This window comes from Amblyomma mixtum, chromosome 9 (genome assembly GCF_055824585.1).
Source record: "Amblyomma mixtum isolate Tamu chromosome 9, ASM5582458v1, whole genome shotgun sequence".
NCBI classification, from domain to species: Eukaryota; Metazoa; Arthropoda; class Arachnida; order Ixodida; family Ixodidae; genus Amblyomma; species Amblyomma mixtum.
In genome coordinates, this window is record NC_143020.1 from 73105469 (window position 1) to 73123348 (window position 17880).

General features: G+C 47.3%; 2 protein-coding genes across 2 annotated transcripts in view; both read right to left on the bottom strand.

The window, feature by feature from the left end:
• LOC149329713 (uncharacterized) overlaps positions 1-17880 on the bottom strand; it is a 190173-nt gene that overhangs the window by 23173 nt on the left and 149120 nt on the right. The gene's annotated exons all lie outside the window — the stretch shown is intronic.
• Positions 8484-12220, bottom strand: LOC149329714 (RING finger protein 151-like). Its single transcript, XM_089561203.1, has 3 exons — positions 11081-12220; positions 9291-9369; positions 8484-8578 (listed from the first exon to the last, which is right to left on the bottom strand). The coding sequence occupies exons 1-3, from the start codon at positions 11363-11365 to the stop codon at positions 8484-8486; spliced, it is 459 nt and encodes a 152-aa protein (XP_089417329.1). The 5' UTR covers positions 11366-12220.

The following is a 17880-nucleotide window of genomic DNA, read 5'->3' on the forward strand; positions in this document are numbered from 1 at the left end:
AAGAAAGAGGAAACTACTAACAGAGTGTTTTTAACTTCTTTTATTCACAATTTTTAAGAACACAGGCGTGCAACTATTTGTAAATTTTAGTTCATGTTGTATGACGAAAGGCGGCGCGTGAAGTAGACACGTTCCAATATGTAGACATGTAGACGGCTTCCTAGACGTCACACTAGACATCTTGTCGGACGTCTAGAGAATTGGAACGCACCCATAGTGACGGTGACGCAGCTGGGCGCGCCGTCTGCTTCCCTCCGCATCGCTCACCGCGTACGTCCGCAGCGCCAGTCGCATCAGGAACTGCTTTTTTCTGCCCCCGCGGTCCTATCTTCTTTGTGGCGGTCGTCAAGGCGATAGTCGCCACTGCATGGGCTGGCTGTGATCGTAAGTGCAGCGGAGTAGCGAAATGCAACGCTTCGATATATACCGCCGCTCACTAGAGATGACACGACGCTATAGATGGCTTTAAAAAACTGACCGCGAAACTTTCATAGAAGCTGATAGGTAATAACACAAGCAGCCCATGTAACCGGCCCAATAATGGAAACACATGGGGAAAGTCCAGCCCTACAAAGGGCCAGAGTGATGCCATCCATCTGCAATACTGGCCGATCACTTGTGCTGATTGGGAAACTAGGAGGTAGAAGGTTCGCACACCTGTTTCCACGCGAATGGCAAGGAGAGCGGATTATTTTTTTTTTGAACTGAAAAGAAAAAGTTATTTCTCGAAAACGCATGGTTTGGCTTAGTACTATTTCTGAAAGTTGTTCTCCTGATCGGTATGTTCGCATGCCGCAGAGACTGCATAGATGGCTACCATTTCTGAACAGACGACCTTTTTATGCGAAGCATACTACTTTAGCTACCACTTCAGCCCTTCACCGTGGTTATGCGCCTCCAAATCACGTGATACATGACGTCACACCACGTGACACGATGACGTCACGGCAGTGGAGAAACGGGGGCCCACCTCGCGCCGTCGCTGTGGTTGTGCGCCTCCAAATCACGTGATACATGACGTCACACCACGTGACAAGATGACGTCACGACAGTGCAGAAACGGGGGCCCACCTCGCGCCGTCGCTGTGGTTGTGCGCCTCCAAATTACGCGACACGATGATGCTTCGCATTCTCCAGGCTTAACCAAGTTAAGCCTCAGCCATTTTTTTCATGGGCAATGAAGCTACGTTCTCCGCAACTGGTGTTGGTTGGACGATATCAGTTCTATCTGAAAATGAAGGCTACGTAAACTCCAGCACGAACTGCCACCTTTTGAACCGGTTTGTCAAGTAATAAGCGAAAGCACTATGTCAAGGCAACAAAGGTGTAATGGCAAATATGTTACTAAAATTTTTGGGGAAACCTTGGCGACCAATTGAATTTCTCGCACGAGAACTGATTCGTGCATAGCTCGTATTACAACTGTCTAAAACTGTTGAAGTTTAAACACTGTCTTCCGATGTGTGAGCCAGAGGAAACATGCTATAAAATGAGTGAAGAAAATACTTTCCTTAATGAGGCGCGTCCAATACGGGGGCTCAATAAAAGCTGCCTAATACAACAACTTCCCTGTGAGGACTTTAAGAGCGAGAGCTCTATTGCTCGGGAAAAACAGCCGGGGTTTCCTTAACGTGCACTGACATCGCACAGTACACGGGCCTGTAGAATTTCGCCTCCATCGAAATTCAACCGCCGCGGCCGGGATCGGACCCGCGTCTTTCGGGACAGCAGCCGAGCACCATAACCTCTGATCCACCGCGGCGGCTGGTAGGCTTGAACAAGGAATCGCAGGTACACATATGTGCAAACAGCATTCATTCACCGCGGCCTAGAACTAAGTTTAACATTGGAGTACTAAAGTGTTTAGGTATGTTGACTATTTTCTAATAGTTTCAGAAGCAAGAAAACATTTGACCTACACAGATGCTGTGAGCGCAGTTTTATACAACTTTCAAAACGAGGGTAGGGGGTTGGTGCTCACTCATGAACTTTCTATGCCGGGGTGTTTGCAGTTTTTAGATCTTAACACTATCCTGGGCGAGCATCATGACTGTTGGCAATACTGACCTCGAGCATAGACGATGCTACTGCCCGATGCATCAGCTCATTCAAAAACTAAAACGCGTCATTGCTCGCCTCTGCCTCGAATCAGCTCTCGTGAAGTCGTATCAGCATGCTATGCGGGCGAGTTTTGATGAGCAAGTTCATCGGTTGGTTTCGGCGGGGTTCCCATGCTCGGTCATCAAAGAAGTTGCTGAAGCCCTCGGAAGAAAAATCAAATGTGCCCTATTTGAAAAGTCATGTGAGCCAAAAAAACAATCCGTGAAACCAGAAGTGGTACCTTATATGCGCAGCGTCGCGCATAATGTGTAAAAGGTGGCGAAGCTACGTGGCGTGCCAGTCGTGTTTTGTGCTCCACGGAAGCTTGCCCAGCTATGCTCGCGAATTGCGAGCGATAAAAAGAGCTCTTGCAACAAAACGCATGACAAGCAGTTAGTGAAGTGCTGCACAGGGGTGGTATACGAGATACCACTGACCTGCGGAAAAGCCTATGTGGGCCAAACGGGGCGGGGCGTTAATGGCAGCGCGGCTGAGCGTGCACAATCGCTAAAATAACTTTAAGCTAGAGGCCTACGGCGCCTGTAGCTAATTTCCCCGTACCGTGTCCGGCTAAGTCGGGAGGGATCGAGAATGGAGACAGCGCGTCGTGCGCTTCGGGCGCTCTCCAAGGCCGCGGGAAACGGGAAGCAGACCGCGAACAGCCTTGTCAGGGTTGCAGAAGGTCGGCGACCGTTTCCCATTGAAAAGAGATGAGTTGTCAAGTGGGTGTGGGGAACAATAAGGTCGGCGTCTTTTGAAACCACCCGACTGTCTACCTAAGCAGTGGACTTACTGGCGCCTCTAGAGTCGGGCTCTGGCGAGCACTGGGCTCCGCCCACTTGCATGTACAGTGACATTTCAGCAGTATTGGTTGGAATTGGGCGAGAGCAGGTTTAATAAAGCTCCGCCCAATTATCGAGGGGATAAAACCGCTGCAAACAAAGAGCGGGGGGAGCGCGCCGAGTCTCAGTCTCGGCCGCTTTTATGCGGCCTTTTTTAAACAGCCTTTTCTCTTAGTTCTTGTATTTTGGTCTCGTCTTCGTTAAATAAGTTTTGCTTCTCAGGAAGTTTGGAGTTGCTGCCCAAACCGGCAACCTGTCGCCGGACGAGCGGACGAAAACGCGATGCGCTTCGCGCCATTGTCGTTCGTCGCATCGACGATCATCCGACCCGACCAAACCGGCCATTCCGACGACGACACTCGGGAGAACGGTAACTGAGGTGCACATCTTTCACAGCACTGTGCTGATGGCTCCGTGTGTAACCGTGCGGCAGAACATGGGCCGGCTGAAAAGACATCCAGGCACTGCAAGAAGTGTGAACCACGACTTCAGGAGATAAAATATTCTGGGCAGGAGTAGAGATAGGAAGGCACGTTAGGTTTTGGAAGCATTCTACATAAAAAAGAGGGGATTAGATTGTGTAAGCGATACTTCGGTCTGCCTTTTCAAGACCGTGATGTGATATCTTGGACGGTTTGGTTGATGCCATTTCTTGTTTCTTTTTTTGCAGATGGCTGAAAATTTTTCTATATATTTGCTGGCTTGGCAGTAAATAAACTCAGATGAAGTTAGCGCATGTCCTGCGTCAGTCTTTCTTGTGTGTGTTTCGCAGTAGCGCTATTGCCTTTTCAGTCTCTCATAATGCAGCATCACCTGGCCCAAATTGACGTTCTTTTTAACGTTCTCAGGTCGTGGACGAGATTAGCTATTTAAGTTCGTTAGTTTTCCTCGGGGACAGAGATCCGCCATAGAGAGAAATAGGACGGGACGACTAAACATTGTTGATTGTTTATTGGTTTCTTTCCAATACACAGAAAAAGCGAAGCGAAAGCTAATGGCTACTAGCCTGAGGAGGCCCTCCCTCCGCATAATGTTTTGACAGCATTAAAGGAAAAAAAAAAACAGACACACAATTTTGTAGTTGCACTCTATACAATTCTATGTCATGCAGGATCCAGTACATATGATTGTGCACAAATATATACAACAGATTTTTTGCCGTATGTGGGACAGGAAGGAAAGAAAAAAAAAAGAACACAAGTGCAAAGCTCAGTCATCGTGGCGAACATATGTACATATGAAAAACAGGGCAAAAAAAAAAGGAAAGAAAGGCGACATCCAGTTGACCTTAGCTTTAGCTGTTTCCTGCGTCGTATAGCGAGTCGGCCTTCTTTGAAAGGAGCGAACAGCCGCGATGAAGTGTCTGTAAATTGCTTATGCATATCGAGTTTGCTCAGAAAAGGAAAGATTGTGTGAATATGATGCGCACTATTCAACGTAGGAACAGGGGAGGTATTAATGCATGCGTGAGACATCCTGATTGCTGTTCAGCCACAAAGACGTGAAAGTCTGTTAGGCTGCCAGCCCGTGATGGAGATCGATGCCTGCGTGTATCCTGTGGTCAGTTCGAAGAGGGGTATGTTGTAACGTATTGCCTGGGTTCCGCTGCAGCCATCATTCATGCCAGGAGACACGAGAGGGGCGGTAAGTATACGAAACGGACATTAAGCAAAGGGATGGCGGAAGTGCGTAGCTTGCATGGTAACTTACAACCGATTTCACACTTAAGCCGAAGTCTTCATAGATTATATAATGCCCCAGTCTACCTTATCACAGAATTCAGTCAGCCCTGTGAGTGATATGCCGAGCTTTTAATTCGTTGATTGTATACTGAAGGAGAACGGCCTGTAATTCTCGCTCGTCATAATACTACCAGGTTGCGGCAATCTAAAGTACGCCCACTAATTGGTGACAACGCAGTCATCAGGCGCTTCCCCTCTTTCCTTTGGCTGCCGCGGTCGCTCAGTGGTTACGGCGCTTGGATGCTGACCCGACAGACGCGGGTTCGATCCTGGCCGCGGCGGTCGCATTTCGATGGAGGCGAAATTCCAGAGGACCGTGTACTGTGCGTTGTCAGTGCACGTTAAAGAACCCCAGGTGGTCGAAATTTCCGCAGCCTTTCACTTCGGCGTCCCTCATAGCCTGAGTCGCTTTGGGACGTTAAACACTCATAAAGCAAACCAAACCAAACCCTCTTTCCTTTAGGGATCACTCGATGCCGTAACGCGGAAGAAACCCTAACGACTCCTGAGGAAGAAACACTTCTCGAAGAAGAGGTTTTCACCATCATAGGCGGCCGCACGCAGGCACTCTTTAAGCATGCGCAAACAGCCAGCGTCCCGCAAATCCGGAATGGGTAGACAAAAAGGCAATCCAGCTATAAAGGCGGCTCAGCATGCCTTTCGATTAGCTTGCGATAAGTTGAAGGCGAAAGGCACACTGCCACAAAGTTTCTCTCTCATATGAACGCGGCATAAAACTGCACCGAGTCTTCTTGCTGCACGTCGTACCTAGCGTACTAGCGCAATAAATACCCCAATAAAAAATAGTGGCGCCCATGGCTAAATCGGTAGCGCGCGTGCCTGGGATGGCTGCTAAGGAGTAGATTAATTTCACACCGCTTTCACGTAACCTAAGTATTTATTATGCTGTGGTCCAGTATTTGCGTAACGTACTCAAATAACTTGGGGAACAAGGCAATTGGTTACAAATTTTGTGTTAAAAGTTAGCATGTGTCTGCTTTTATTCGAATTAAAATGATACTTGTTTACACGACTGGCAAACTGAAAAAAAAAAAAACACGGGGTCTCGTGTATTTTATTGCGGCTACTGCCTGGCATGTTGTCACCTACATTCCAGTGAATTGGCGCTACTCTATGCAAAGTGGGACTACTTTATTAATGTCGCTTAGTAAGCGTCTAGAGAGTAGAGGGGTACCGTTCGTTCAATCAGAATGCATGTACCAGTGCGCGTACAAGAGGCACACCCGCAGCGGCGCCAACCCTTATTAAAATGGTCTATAGACAGTCTATAGACATCTTAAAGACACTATTGACTTCCATTAGATATTTTTCTACTCATAGTCTATACAATGTCTATGGACAACAGTCTACCTAAAGTGTAGGACCATAAATTTATGGACTGTCTGTAGCATATTGTTTAGAGACTGTTATCTAGGATTTGTCTATAGAGAGTCTACAGGCTTCGTAGACAGAAGTGTATGGACAGTGTACACACTGTCTAAAGAAATTTTTTGGTTGAAAAATGAAGCACTTTTGTTGCTTAACGTGCGTGGAGGCGAGATAGTGCGCTCCTACACATTTTTACAGCTTGTAGCGTACTGTACAAAAACGCCATAAAATAACAGAGGGGAAGAAGATGTTTTCATACTACTAGACAGATTTCAGCTGATATTTTGCTTTTCTGTCGTCAATTTCGCTTTTGCAAAGAGGTAGGCTAGGTTGATGTGATGGTTAGTGCAACGACACTCTACTTATTGCATTGTATGCGCGATTTAGCAGAGGGTTTGGGCAATGTTGGCTTCGTAGTACACGGAAAATATTCTATAGGAAGACAAAGATTTTGAGCCCCAACATAGATCTTGTTGGCATTGTTGTTTTTACTGAATAATACGTGTTGTTTTAAATGCAGCTAGACACCGCAGTGGCTCATGGCATTACGAGGCACGAAGTCCGCGTTGGCACAGATTGTGGCGACCGGATCCTTGTTAAGGCAGCTCTCCGAAGGTGACGAATGCGTGGAAGTTTTACTTAAGCTTCATCGCCTGCGAAAAATTACTACCTTGAAAACGAGAGAAGAAACTGGGCGCGAAGCTGTTCTGAATAAGCGGTAGTCCGAGGTCAAAAAGAAAACCTGATAAGCACCGAGAATACGAAGATTTGCTGAGTTTAAAGGAATTCAAACGAAATTTACCTGGAAAAATTTGTTCAGCCATGCGTGATGTATGCATGGTTTCCAAAGAAAGGAAGACAGTAGCTTCGACCACGACAGGTCACGTCGACCAATCTATCTACCTGTACGCTATTACTACTGCTTTTCTCCCAATAAACGCTCCTGTTTCTTGTAATTCACCGCCTGTGTCTTGGCCACTCCCCCGTAGTGGGTACGTGCCATCTTTATTTGAGCCCAACCAAGCTACCAACCCCTCCTGCGAAACAAATGCGAAGTCCTCTTCTGAAGAGGAAGAACAAAGGCGCAGTTTTCCGCTGACCAACATCGTCACTAGTTGCGATACAGTGTGCAATGAAAAGAACTATACGCGACTCGAAGCCAAAGTCGAGGCTTCAAGCTGAGACGGCAGCATGCTCATCCAGGTAAGCATGAAAGATTAGCATGCGTAGTTTCCGACGGACGCGATCCCGCTTGCCCGCCGTGGGCCACATGGGTGTTGGTTTAGAAAAAAGTTAGAGCGCGGAAGCCTACCGTCGAGCGCCTGTCTAAAGGAGGCCTTTTTTGGAACAGATCAACGCTGCCATATTTGTCCGCATGCCGAGGAAATGCTCGATGCTAAAATGAATATAACAGATGAAATAAGGATGCGGTACTTTTGGCAGAGTTTCTCTGATTCCGTAAAAAAGAGACCATAAAGAGAAAAAACACACTTCAACATTTTTAATATGTCGTACCTTCGAAGTGTTTCTATTTAAGGTGTCAGAAGTGTGCCTGGTTGTATTATGTAAGTAGGTGGTAGATAACTAGATTATGATAATGTCGGAACCATTGTCTGTGATGCTCGCCGTAGTAAACGGCTCCGGACATTTCGACCACCAGGGGTTCTTTCCATCAGAATTTTCGCAATCAGAATTTCGCCACCAACGAAATTCGACCGCCGCAGCCGGGATCGAACCCGTGTCTTTCGGGTCAGCAGCCGAGCGCCATAAACACTGAGCCACCTGATCGGCTCACGCATGTCAAGATTGTACTTAGTAAATAAATTGCAATGAGCGCCAGCGTTTTTTTTTTTCGTAGAGAAAGGATATAATACAAATTTACGCAATAAGCGTTTAGTGTTGTTTATTAAACTGTTTCGAGAAATATGGAGCATTCACAGAGGGAAGAAAATATTTTGTTTATTTAGTTATTTATACTATACATTTCACTAGAAATCTTCTGAGGGTCAGAAATAAAACAAAATTAGCAGCTATATTTGTGCAGTGTCTCCGATCAGAGCTGTTGCGAAAGAGCATTCATACCAGTGTTTACAGACAAATTTCTACCTAACGTAAAGTTACTCCCTAAATAAGTGAAAAAGAAATGAAGCGTACAGGGGCGTTCAATGACACGAAGTTTTAACGGATGGCCCGTCTCCGCGCCCAAGTTTGGTTCAACACAGCAGTTCAAACTTCATCCGAAGCTGGTCATTATCTACGTACCCGTCACGGATGAGATCTTGGAGTTGAATGCATGGATAAAAGTAACGAGACTCGTTGGTTGATGTTTCTGGCTTTTGGTTACATGGCTCAGATGGATTTGTTTTATATTCCCGCACATGGCCTTCCTCTCCGCTCGGATGAAGAACGCTCATCCGGAACTTGTGCTTGAAAGGCCACTGGACTTCGTCGTCCCTGTCGCCCTTGTGCAGGGTGTAGTTGAAGAGCACCCGTACAGATGAGTACCTATATAATAAAATGACACCAAGAGACATGCAGTAGCCACACAGGTACATCTTCTCGCTTTCATACACAGCCCTGTCGTTCTGCATCGCCTCGTCTTGAAGCGATTTCACTCCTTTTACAAGAAACTCGCCCTGCGTATCTTGTAGTGCACTCACTCTAGGCACATTGCGGACAGGATGCAACGTTTTTTGAACGCTGCCCTTCAATTCAACCTTGACCTGCTCAATGCAAGCTGCAATCTGCGACAACTGATCTCGAGTTCCGCTGAATTTATCGTTCAGTTTTTTTTCTACACTTTTTATAGTTTTCAAACCAGAGTTAACTGCATCGCTGTATGTCGCAAAACATTGTTTCAGTTCAGCGTTGGACGACGTCATTTCCTCGCGGTTCTGTCCTATTAAAGACGTTAGTTCTTGGCGCAGTGTCTCCTTGAGTGTGTTTATGCCATGAGAGATTTCGCTTAATCGGTCCCCTTGCGTGCTGATATCGACAGCCATCGGCCTCAGATATGCTGTGATTTCTGCCGCCTGCCTTTCAAAGGCTCCTCTGAAAGAAGTCAACGATGCGGCCTCCTCCGCGTGAGCCGCTGGAACTTCGCTTTCGGATCCCACGGGTGTCGAAGAGTTGCAAGAGGCCGACCGGAGATGCGTGCACACGTCTCTGCAAAGAACGGTGGCCGAGCACTTGGAACAACGGACGGAGTGGTGCTCACATTCCAGCTGGAAATGCCGGACGATCCCTGAAGCAGCCGTCGCGTACTCGCAGCCACTACCTTCATTCCAGCACTTGACCTGCAAGGATACAAAATCAGCCACTTTGAGACATGTTGTGACTATGTGGCGAGGGACTAGTGACGTTCTATAGGGTGAATCAAAAATAACCACTCGGTTGTGGGGCTTTGATAGCTGTGGAATGTTTTTCATTATTTTTCCTGGAATTGATTTTGAGAAATTAAACGTTGGTCGTGACCAACGTTTACCATTGCAATCAGATTTTAAATTTTCTGTGTATACTGAATCTGCATCCTGTACCTTAATCACTATATCGTACGGAAATTACGGACAAAAATATTGTTGTCGTTCAGAGTAAATATCGTTTGCCTCACCATTCGTCACAAATTTTTGAAAGGATGAGAATGTCATCGAGAACTGATACATTGTGTTCCAGAAAAGCACGTAACTTATCACCGAGCAGCCCGGCAACAGGTGGGAGGTCACACTTTTTTTTGTCCAGCGAAGATTACGACGGCCTGCCCCTGATAGCTTTGGCGACGCTCCAGCACTGAACTCTATAGGCTGCATCGAGGAGCTCCAGGACAAATTCGGAACGGCGGCTTCAGACCCCCGCTGTAGAAGTGCATGCGAACTTGAAGTCTAAGCGGCATTTTTTTCAGTCGAAGCAAAGCAAGACACTCTGCTATGAATATGTGGCGAATGTAGAAACATGGAGACGTCGGCCGTACGCGACTGGAACGCAAGGCTCCACCCTAAATTTAATCACAATCTAACCATGGAAACACTAAACGCAGCCAGCAGTGCGAGATAACCATGTCTCCGCTTTTGGTTACCTGATTACTTTGGAAACGTGATAAAGTAATGAGATATATATTAACACATTTTCTCTTCGTGGAAAGGTAAATTGGAAAACTTGGGATATTTGTTCGAAATCTCGGTATGGTATCTATTTCCTGAGCAGGCTCAGTGGTTAAACCGAGCTTTAACTTGTGGTTAGGGCTGCCGTCGAGGCGCAGCCTAAGCTAAAAGATTAATTCCATGCTTCAATCATCATCAAGACTTCCGAGTTTACGACGAAAAGTTCGATACCACCGAGTTTCTTCCGGAGCTCTCCAATATGCACCACTCGAAAGCAGTGGAAACTGAGAAGTTTTCCTCTTATTATATCAGGGCCTTCAAGTGTAACATATCTCCCACAGCAGGTCTGGAGAGCCCTGGAGTTAGCATAGCCGCGCACATATTTTTGCAGCTGAGATACTGCATAGGATGCCTTGCATTTCGAATTTTTGCGCTGCTGCGGCTTCATTAATTTACGGATATGGTTTCTGGCTTATGGGGGAGTAATGTCGAAAAGCGGCCCGGACAATGAGAGACGCGGTACTGAAGGGGTCCGGAAATTTCTACCGCCTGGCGTTCTTTATCCTGCACTGACGTCGCAAAGTACAGGGGCCTCTAGAATTCGCCTCCATCAAAATTTGACCTCCGCGGCCGGTATCGAACCCGCGTCTTTCGGGTCAGCAGACAGGCGCCGTGACCACTGAGCCACAGAGGCGGCTTTATTTTACGGATACCACTCCTGCCCAGCGTAACATTACGCCAAAAAAGTGGCTCCGCAAAAATGCGATTATTTTACAGGGCTCTATCATTGCATTGCAGTTTCATTTTGCCCTCCGATTCATGTGAAATGGGTAGGCCGGCGGGAGATACTGCGCAGCAAATCGCAAGGCGCAAACGAAAAGAAACAAAGAAAGCCCATTCCGGTAATTACCTCCCTTCTCAGCATGTCGTCAGCAGTGCAGTCCAACAGGCGGACGTCCTCCTCCTCGAAGTGGTTGCCGTCCAGAGGGCACTCGTTCAATCCGTCCTGGCTGCACTGCCCGTAGCAACACTCGCACAGCACGTGCATGCAGGGCAGCCACGCGGTCCTCTTTCGCACCAGTCCACAGGCACTGCATACACGGTTGGCTGGAACAGGCTTGAGGAAAGTCAGGGGCCTCCAGTCGAGCTCCGGGGAAAATCCCACCAGCGTGTACTGAGGGCTTGAGGGAGGCATCGTTCACCACGTATGCGTCCGCTGCGGCGGTGGCATATGGCGGTGGCATCAGGAACTGCTTTTTCCGCCCCTTCAGAGCGCGCTCTTATCTTCTTCATGGCGGTCGTCAAGGCGACAATCGCGACTGCGTGGGCTGACTCGCTGCAAGTGCAGCGGAGCAGCGAAATGCCACGCGTCGACATATACCGCCGCTCACTCGAGATGAAACGTCGCTGTGATGGCCTTAAAAAAACTGAGCGCGAAACTATCATAGAAGCTCATAGGTAATAACCCAAGCAGCAGAAGTAATCGGCCCAATACTGGAAACGTATTTGCAAAGTACGGTCCTACAAAGGGCCAGAGTGTGAATGTCCCTTTCCAATATTGGCCGATTACTTGTGCTGCTTGGGAAACTAGGCGGTACAACGGGCCCACGCGGGCTCCCAGGAGAATGGAAAGGGAGGAGGCCATGTTTTTGAACGGAAGAGGAAAGCTGATGTGTATACTACGTATGGTTTGACTTATTACTGCATGTGACACTTGTTCCCGCGATCTGTGTGTTCACCTTTCGCAGAGAGGCCTGTGTAGATGGCTACCATTTCAGCGTAGGCCAGCTTTTTAAGGCGAAAGCCTTTAATGTCTCATCGTTGTAAGCAGCAGTTGTCGACAGAGAATGTCACGCTTTTCAGTTGGTCGAAACGGTCGTGACGTCACAGTGCGCCAATTTCAAATGGGGCCAATTGTACTTTGGCTAGTAACCATGCAACCAATTGAAGGGACCATATAGTGATGCTCCAAGTAAGTGGGACTGAGCTTAGTTAATTGCTTAATTACCAATTAGCCTAATTAACTTCTCTAGTCAGGCCATATAAATAAATAAAACCTAGTAAGAAATTGGTCGAGCTCGGGAATCGAACCCCGGTCTTCGGAGTGCCAGACGAGCATGCTATCCACTACGCCATGCCAGCTCGATGGTTTGGAATGAACATAGGCACGTCTAGTGAATACGGTGTCTTCGCTCACTGCCATCCTCCTCCCTTCCCTTCCGGCGAGGTTTAGGTGTCCACCGAGATATGAGAGAGAAATACATTTCCTTTCCTCAAAAACCAATTTACCGACGAGCGAGGCGTAGAACCGAATGGGCGATGGCGTTCTATGGACTCCCTGGCAGCGTTCCACTCTTAGAGGCGAAGCTTAACATCTTAACCACACATCAGTGACCACACTTTAGGTCAAAAAAGTGCACACCCCCCCCCCCCTGAATTTTGACGGGTGTCCACCGAGATATGTGAGACAGTTACTGCGTAAATTTCTTTCCTCAAATACAATTTTCGTTTTCTTCATTACGGGCCATCATCGTCTTTCTTCTTTCACTCCCACTTCCTCCGTTCCTCTACGGTGCGGTTCAGGTGTCCACCGAGATGACAGAGATTTACTGCGCCATTTCCTTTCCTCAAAAACCGCTGCGTTGAAACGGCAAGGCATCGCGCCGAACGGGTGGTGGCGTTCCGTGGACTCCCTGGCAGCGCTACAACACGCTGTCGCGTTCCACTCCTAAAGGCGAAGCTTAAGCTTAAGCTTAATTAGCAGTTAATCAGTATTCAGATATTAATCACTAATTAACCATTAATTAGTGATTTGTCATCACTTAGTAATTAGTACTCAATTACATGTGACGCCATCAGTGCCACAGAAGCACTGAAAGTGGTGCGGAAAACGCTTTCGCCTCTACGCACTTTAGACAGTCAAAGTGCCCCTTGAATTTTTTTATGGTCAATTGAACTACGTTTTTAGGAACTAGTGTAGGATGGACGATAGCAGTTCCATTTCAAAAGGAAAGCTACGCAGTACTCCAGCAAAAAATGCGATCTTTTGTAACCGGTTAACAAGCAATACTTTCCTTAATGCGGCATGTACTATACGAGGGCTCAATAAAAGCTGCTTAATGCAACAACTTCAATGCGAGGAGTTTCAGAGTGAGAGCTCTGCTGCTCGGGAAAAACAGACAGGTGTTCGTTAACGTGCACTGACTTCGTACAGTACACGGGCCTCTGCAATTTCGCCTTCATCGAAATGCGACCGACGCGACCGGGATCGAACCCGCGTTCTTCGGGTCAGCAGGCGAGCACCATAACCGCTAAGCCACCGCGGCGGCTTGTATGCTTTACCAAAGGATCGCAGGTGGACATATCTGCAAATCATGGGTGAGATCAGCCATTTAATTTCGTGAGTTTGAGGAAAATTGTATTTGAGGCAATGAAATTCCGCAGTAACTATCACATATCTCGGTGGACACCCGTCATCGTCGATAAGTCACACCAGGGGCTGGATGTAACACCGAAGGACGGACGGGGTATGAGCCATTCAAGGATTTCGTCTTAAAAAGACAGCAACGGCGACGAATTCCGTCCTAAGGTAGGGGTCCTGCTTCGAAGGGCGCCGCCATGTTTGTCCCCGCGGAATTTTCCCGGTGGCGGCAATCGGTCCTGGACCAATCGCTATCACCGCGCCGCTTTCCGCCCTGGTCAGCCTAAAAAGCGACCGAAGCCTCTTCGCTCGCCATCAGTGTGCAGACGGCGTGAACTAAACAAAGTTGGAGGACGCTTCAGCTTGGCCTTTAAGAGTAGAACTCGACAGCTTAGTCAAGTCCAGTTCGCAAGCTGCTATCGGCCCGCCAATCTGTATACCCGCTATTGGCCGCGGGAGCTAATCGGCCCGCCTCCGTAGACGAACGGGATAGCAGCGCCCGATATACAGAAAATATAGAAAAATGGCTGCATACATAAAGAATATAATGAAAAGGAGTCACTAAAGATTTGAAAACGTATATCTCCTCAGCCCTACAGTTTACATCTGTCGAGCAGTTAGCTTCCATGTTTTCAAGTCTCGTACAGATTATGGCCACCAGAAGTTCACGTTTCCTATTCCGCGAGTTCTCAGTGCTTACCCCACCCCCTAGCAACTTTTCCGCCGATGGAAAGCAGAGGCGACCACAGCTATAAAAGACTTGTACATGATATGCTTCTTCTGCAGCATGCCATGGTACTTGCATGCATTGTTGCGTTGCACTTAAATATATAACAAAGGATTGTACTTTAGATGGTTGGTTTATGGGGTTTAGCGTCCCAAAGCGACTAAGGCTATGAGAGACGCCGTAGTGGAGGGCTCCGGAAATTTCGACCACCTGGGGTTCTTTAACGTGCACCGTCATCGCACAGTACACGGGACTCTAGAATTTCTCCTCCAAAGAAATTCAACCGCCGCGGCCGGGATCGAACCCGCGTCTTTCGGGTCAGCAGCCGAGCACCATAACCACTGAGCCACCGCGGAGGCGATTGCACTTTAGAGTTGGTCATTTATGTAAATAGTACTTTCATTCTATTTCGATCTTTTTTTATTATCAATCGGCAGATGTCAAATGCTTTGGATTTGTTGTTATTTCCAAAAAGGGAGCCGGCCTTAGGTGTTCTGTAACGCCGTCTGCTTGCTCCTCGTTCGTTACCATATGCACTGCAAACCAGAACCAAAACAAAAAAAGAAAAGAAAATCTATGACCTTAATGCTTCTCAACGGACTGTGCGATAAGTTGATGAGCGAATCAAGGAATCATATGCAGCACTTGTTTTCCTCAGTTCTTTTCCTCGATGATCAATCTGGTTCTCCTTACAGGGAGTTCAGAATAACACAGTTCCTTTTATCCTCTATTCACCGCAGATATCACAGGCATGAAATCTAACGTTTCCTTGTCTAACACAACACAGACAACTCATACGCCTGTGAGCTTTCCATGAAGTGCTCCATCCCGATTCACTGCACTACCATTTCATTACTACATCCTCTTATCCCTTTCTTAGTGTAGGTCATCACCACAACTTTGGAAACTTTTTTTTTTTTGCACACGAGCACATTTTCCTATTCTTCTGCCCTTCGCACATGGAAACAGTCAAACCACTAAATTCCCGCAGCCGTAGCTTCCATACCGCACAACGCATTCCATTACCAGTCTCTGTTAAGCGTTGTTTCAAGCGCCAAGGTTCATGTGCCACATAGGAACAGAGAGGGGAACAATCCTATTGCCCTTTCTCAAAGCAGTACGTTAAGTTGATATTTTTAAAGACAGAGTAAATGCGCTCCATTTTTTGCATTATATGTGGGATTTAGCATGGCGATTGGGTGAATTTGGCATCGTGGTGCACGGAAAATTTCCAATGACAGGAAATAAAATATCGTGCTACAAAATGGTTTTTATAATAAGGGAGTAATTACTCATTGACGTCCACCTGAGCACAGCCATACGGCTACAAAGGAAAGCTATGCAGGTTTCTCAGAAACTTCGTTCTTAAAGAAAAACTCGCCCTGGTCCGGGGTTCGAACCCGGGACCACGGCTTCGCCTGAGCAGTCGCTCAGGGTGGACGTCAATGAGTAATTCCTCCCTTATTACAAATCTACTCCACCTTGGGGGGTTCTCCTAAATGTTTGACCAAAATGGTTTTTAGAAGAGGGATAATACAGGCTGGCTGGTACATGATGACGGAAAAGAAGTAACAGGGTTTTTTGAAGACGGGACTGAGAACGAGACAGGGCAGGGGTCTGTCTCGTTCTCTGTGTCGTCTTCGAAAAGCGCTGTTACTTATTTTCCTTAAAGTCTGCATTGTTTCTTTCACTAAACAATGAGTGCGCTTTTAACTCCAGCTAACAGATGCCACAGTGCCTCTTATCACTACGGGGCATGGAGTCTGCGTTGGTACAAAAGGTGGCTACCGGACTAAGGTTAGTCAGCCTCCAAAGGTGATAAGACGAAGAACTATCGCTCCAACTTTATCGCTAGAGGAAACAAAAACCATCGCCTTCGAAAAATGACTCGCTGTTACGCGAGAGAACAAAGTGGGCACGGAGCTGTTCTGTATTAGTGATAATGAGACGTCAAAAACCATGAAAAGTGCCTCGAATAGGAAGAAGTGCTGAGTTCCCAGGAACCAAGAACAAATTGACCTCAAGAATTTTGTTCCACCACACGTGATCTTCGTATAACATAGGAGGAAGAGGAATGCCTCGACCACGACAGGTCACTGCACCGATAACATGGCGAAGTGTAATGCAGTGTAATGAAGTAATGCATTGTGAAATAGCGGGCATTTAAAACAATGTATACGCGACACGAAGCCAACTGCGAGTCTTCACGCTGGGACGAGAGCACACTCATCCAAGTAATCACAAAGGATCAGTAATGCGTAGCTTCAAACGGCCGCGATGTCCCCTTGCCCGCCGTGGGCAACACGGGTGATTGTCCAGAAAGAACTCCGGCGTGGAAGACTACCTCGTCCAAAGAATGCCTTCTGTGGGGAGAGCGACGCTGCTGTATTCGTCCGCTAGGGGAGAAAATCCTCGAAGAAACAACGTACATAAAAGTAACAACGTACACTGACAGTCACGGAACCTTCGAGCACCACCCACCAAAATTTCTGTGCCAGTGGGCAAGGCAGCAGCCGGACGATGCAGCCGCATCTAAACTTCCTGGTCATCTCTGTGAAGGTTAGTGCTAAACGTGCAGTGTGTGAATTTAAGAGTGATTCATTGTGCCTTATTGTGCTGCCTTGCCCAGAAGTGTTGGTGAATGCGTTGCGGGGTGCTTTGAGTCTTTGTGCTTAATTCGTCTCCTCTTGAGTGGAGATGTAGAATTGAATCCTGGCCCCTCGACGCAAGATCAACTGGCCGCTATTCTTGAGAACCAGATAGCTTCAGCGGCAGAAATCAAAGCAATTGGAAAAAAAACTTGATGCCCACATTTTGGACACCAACAAAAGGTTGGTTTGGTTTATGGTTGGTTTATGTGGTTTAACGTCCCAAAGCGACTAAGGCTATGAGAGACGCCGTAGTGGAGGGCTCCGGAAATTTCGACCACCTGGGGTTCTTTAACGTGCACTGACATCGCACAGTACACGGGCCTCTAGAATTTCTCCTCCAAAGAAATTCTAGCCGCCGCGGCCGGGATCGAACCCGCGTCTTTCGGGACAGCAGCCGAGCACCATAACCGCTGAGCCACCGCGGCGGCGGTCGCCAACAAAAGGTTGAGCTCAATTGAAGCCAGTATTGAATCCCTAGTGCAAACAGCCCAAAAAGTGGAAGAGTGTGAACGGTCAGTTGGTTTGCTTCGTGGGGAAATTGCTACGATGACACGTAGAATAGATTACCGTGACAGTTACAGCCGTCGGAATAATTTGATTGTATACGGCGTGAAGGAGCAAGAAACAGAGACAACGGAGTCTCTTATGGAGGCAGTATTAACGGGAATCTTCCAAAAAACGCTGGGAGTCAATGTGACCAGTCTCGAGCGAATTCACCGAATTGGGCAGAAAACAGCGGACAAAACAAGGCCAGTGATTTTGAGGCTATATGACTTCTCTGAAAAAATACTGCTGTTTAGTAATGCGAAGAAGTTAAAAGGCAAAAACGTGTCCTTGTCCGATGACTACACGCCTCGAATCCGGAAAATAAGGAAGTTGCTATGGTCGACAGTTGATAGTACTACAGAAAC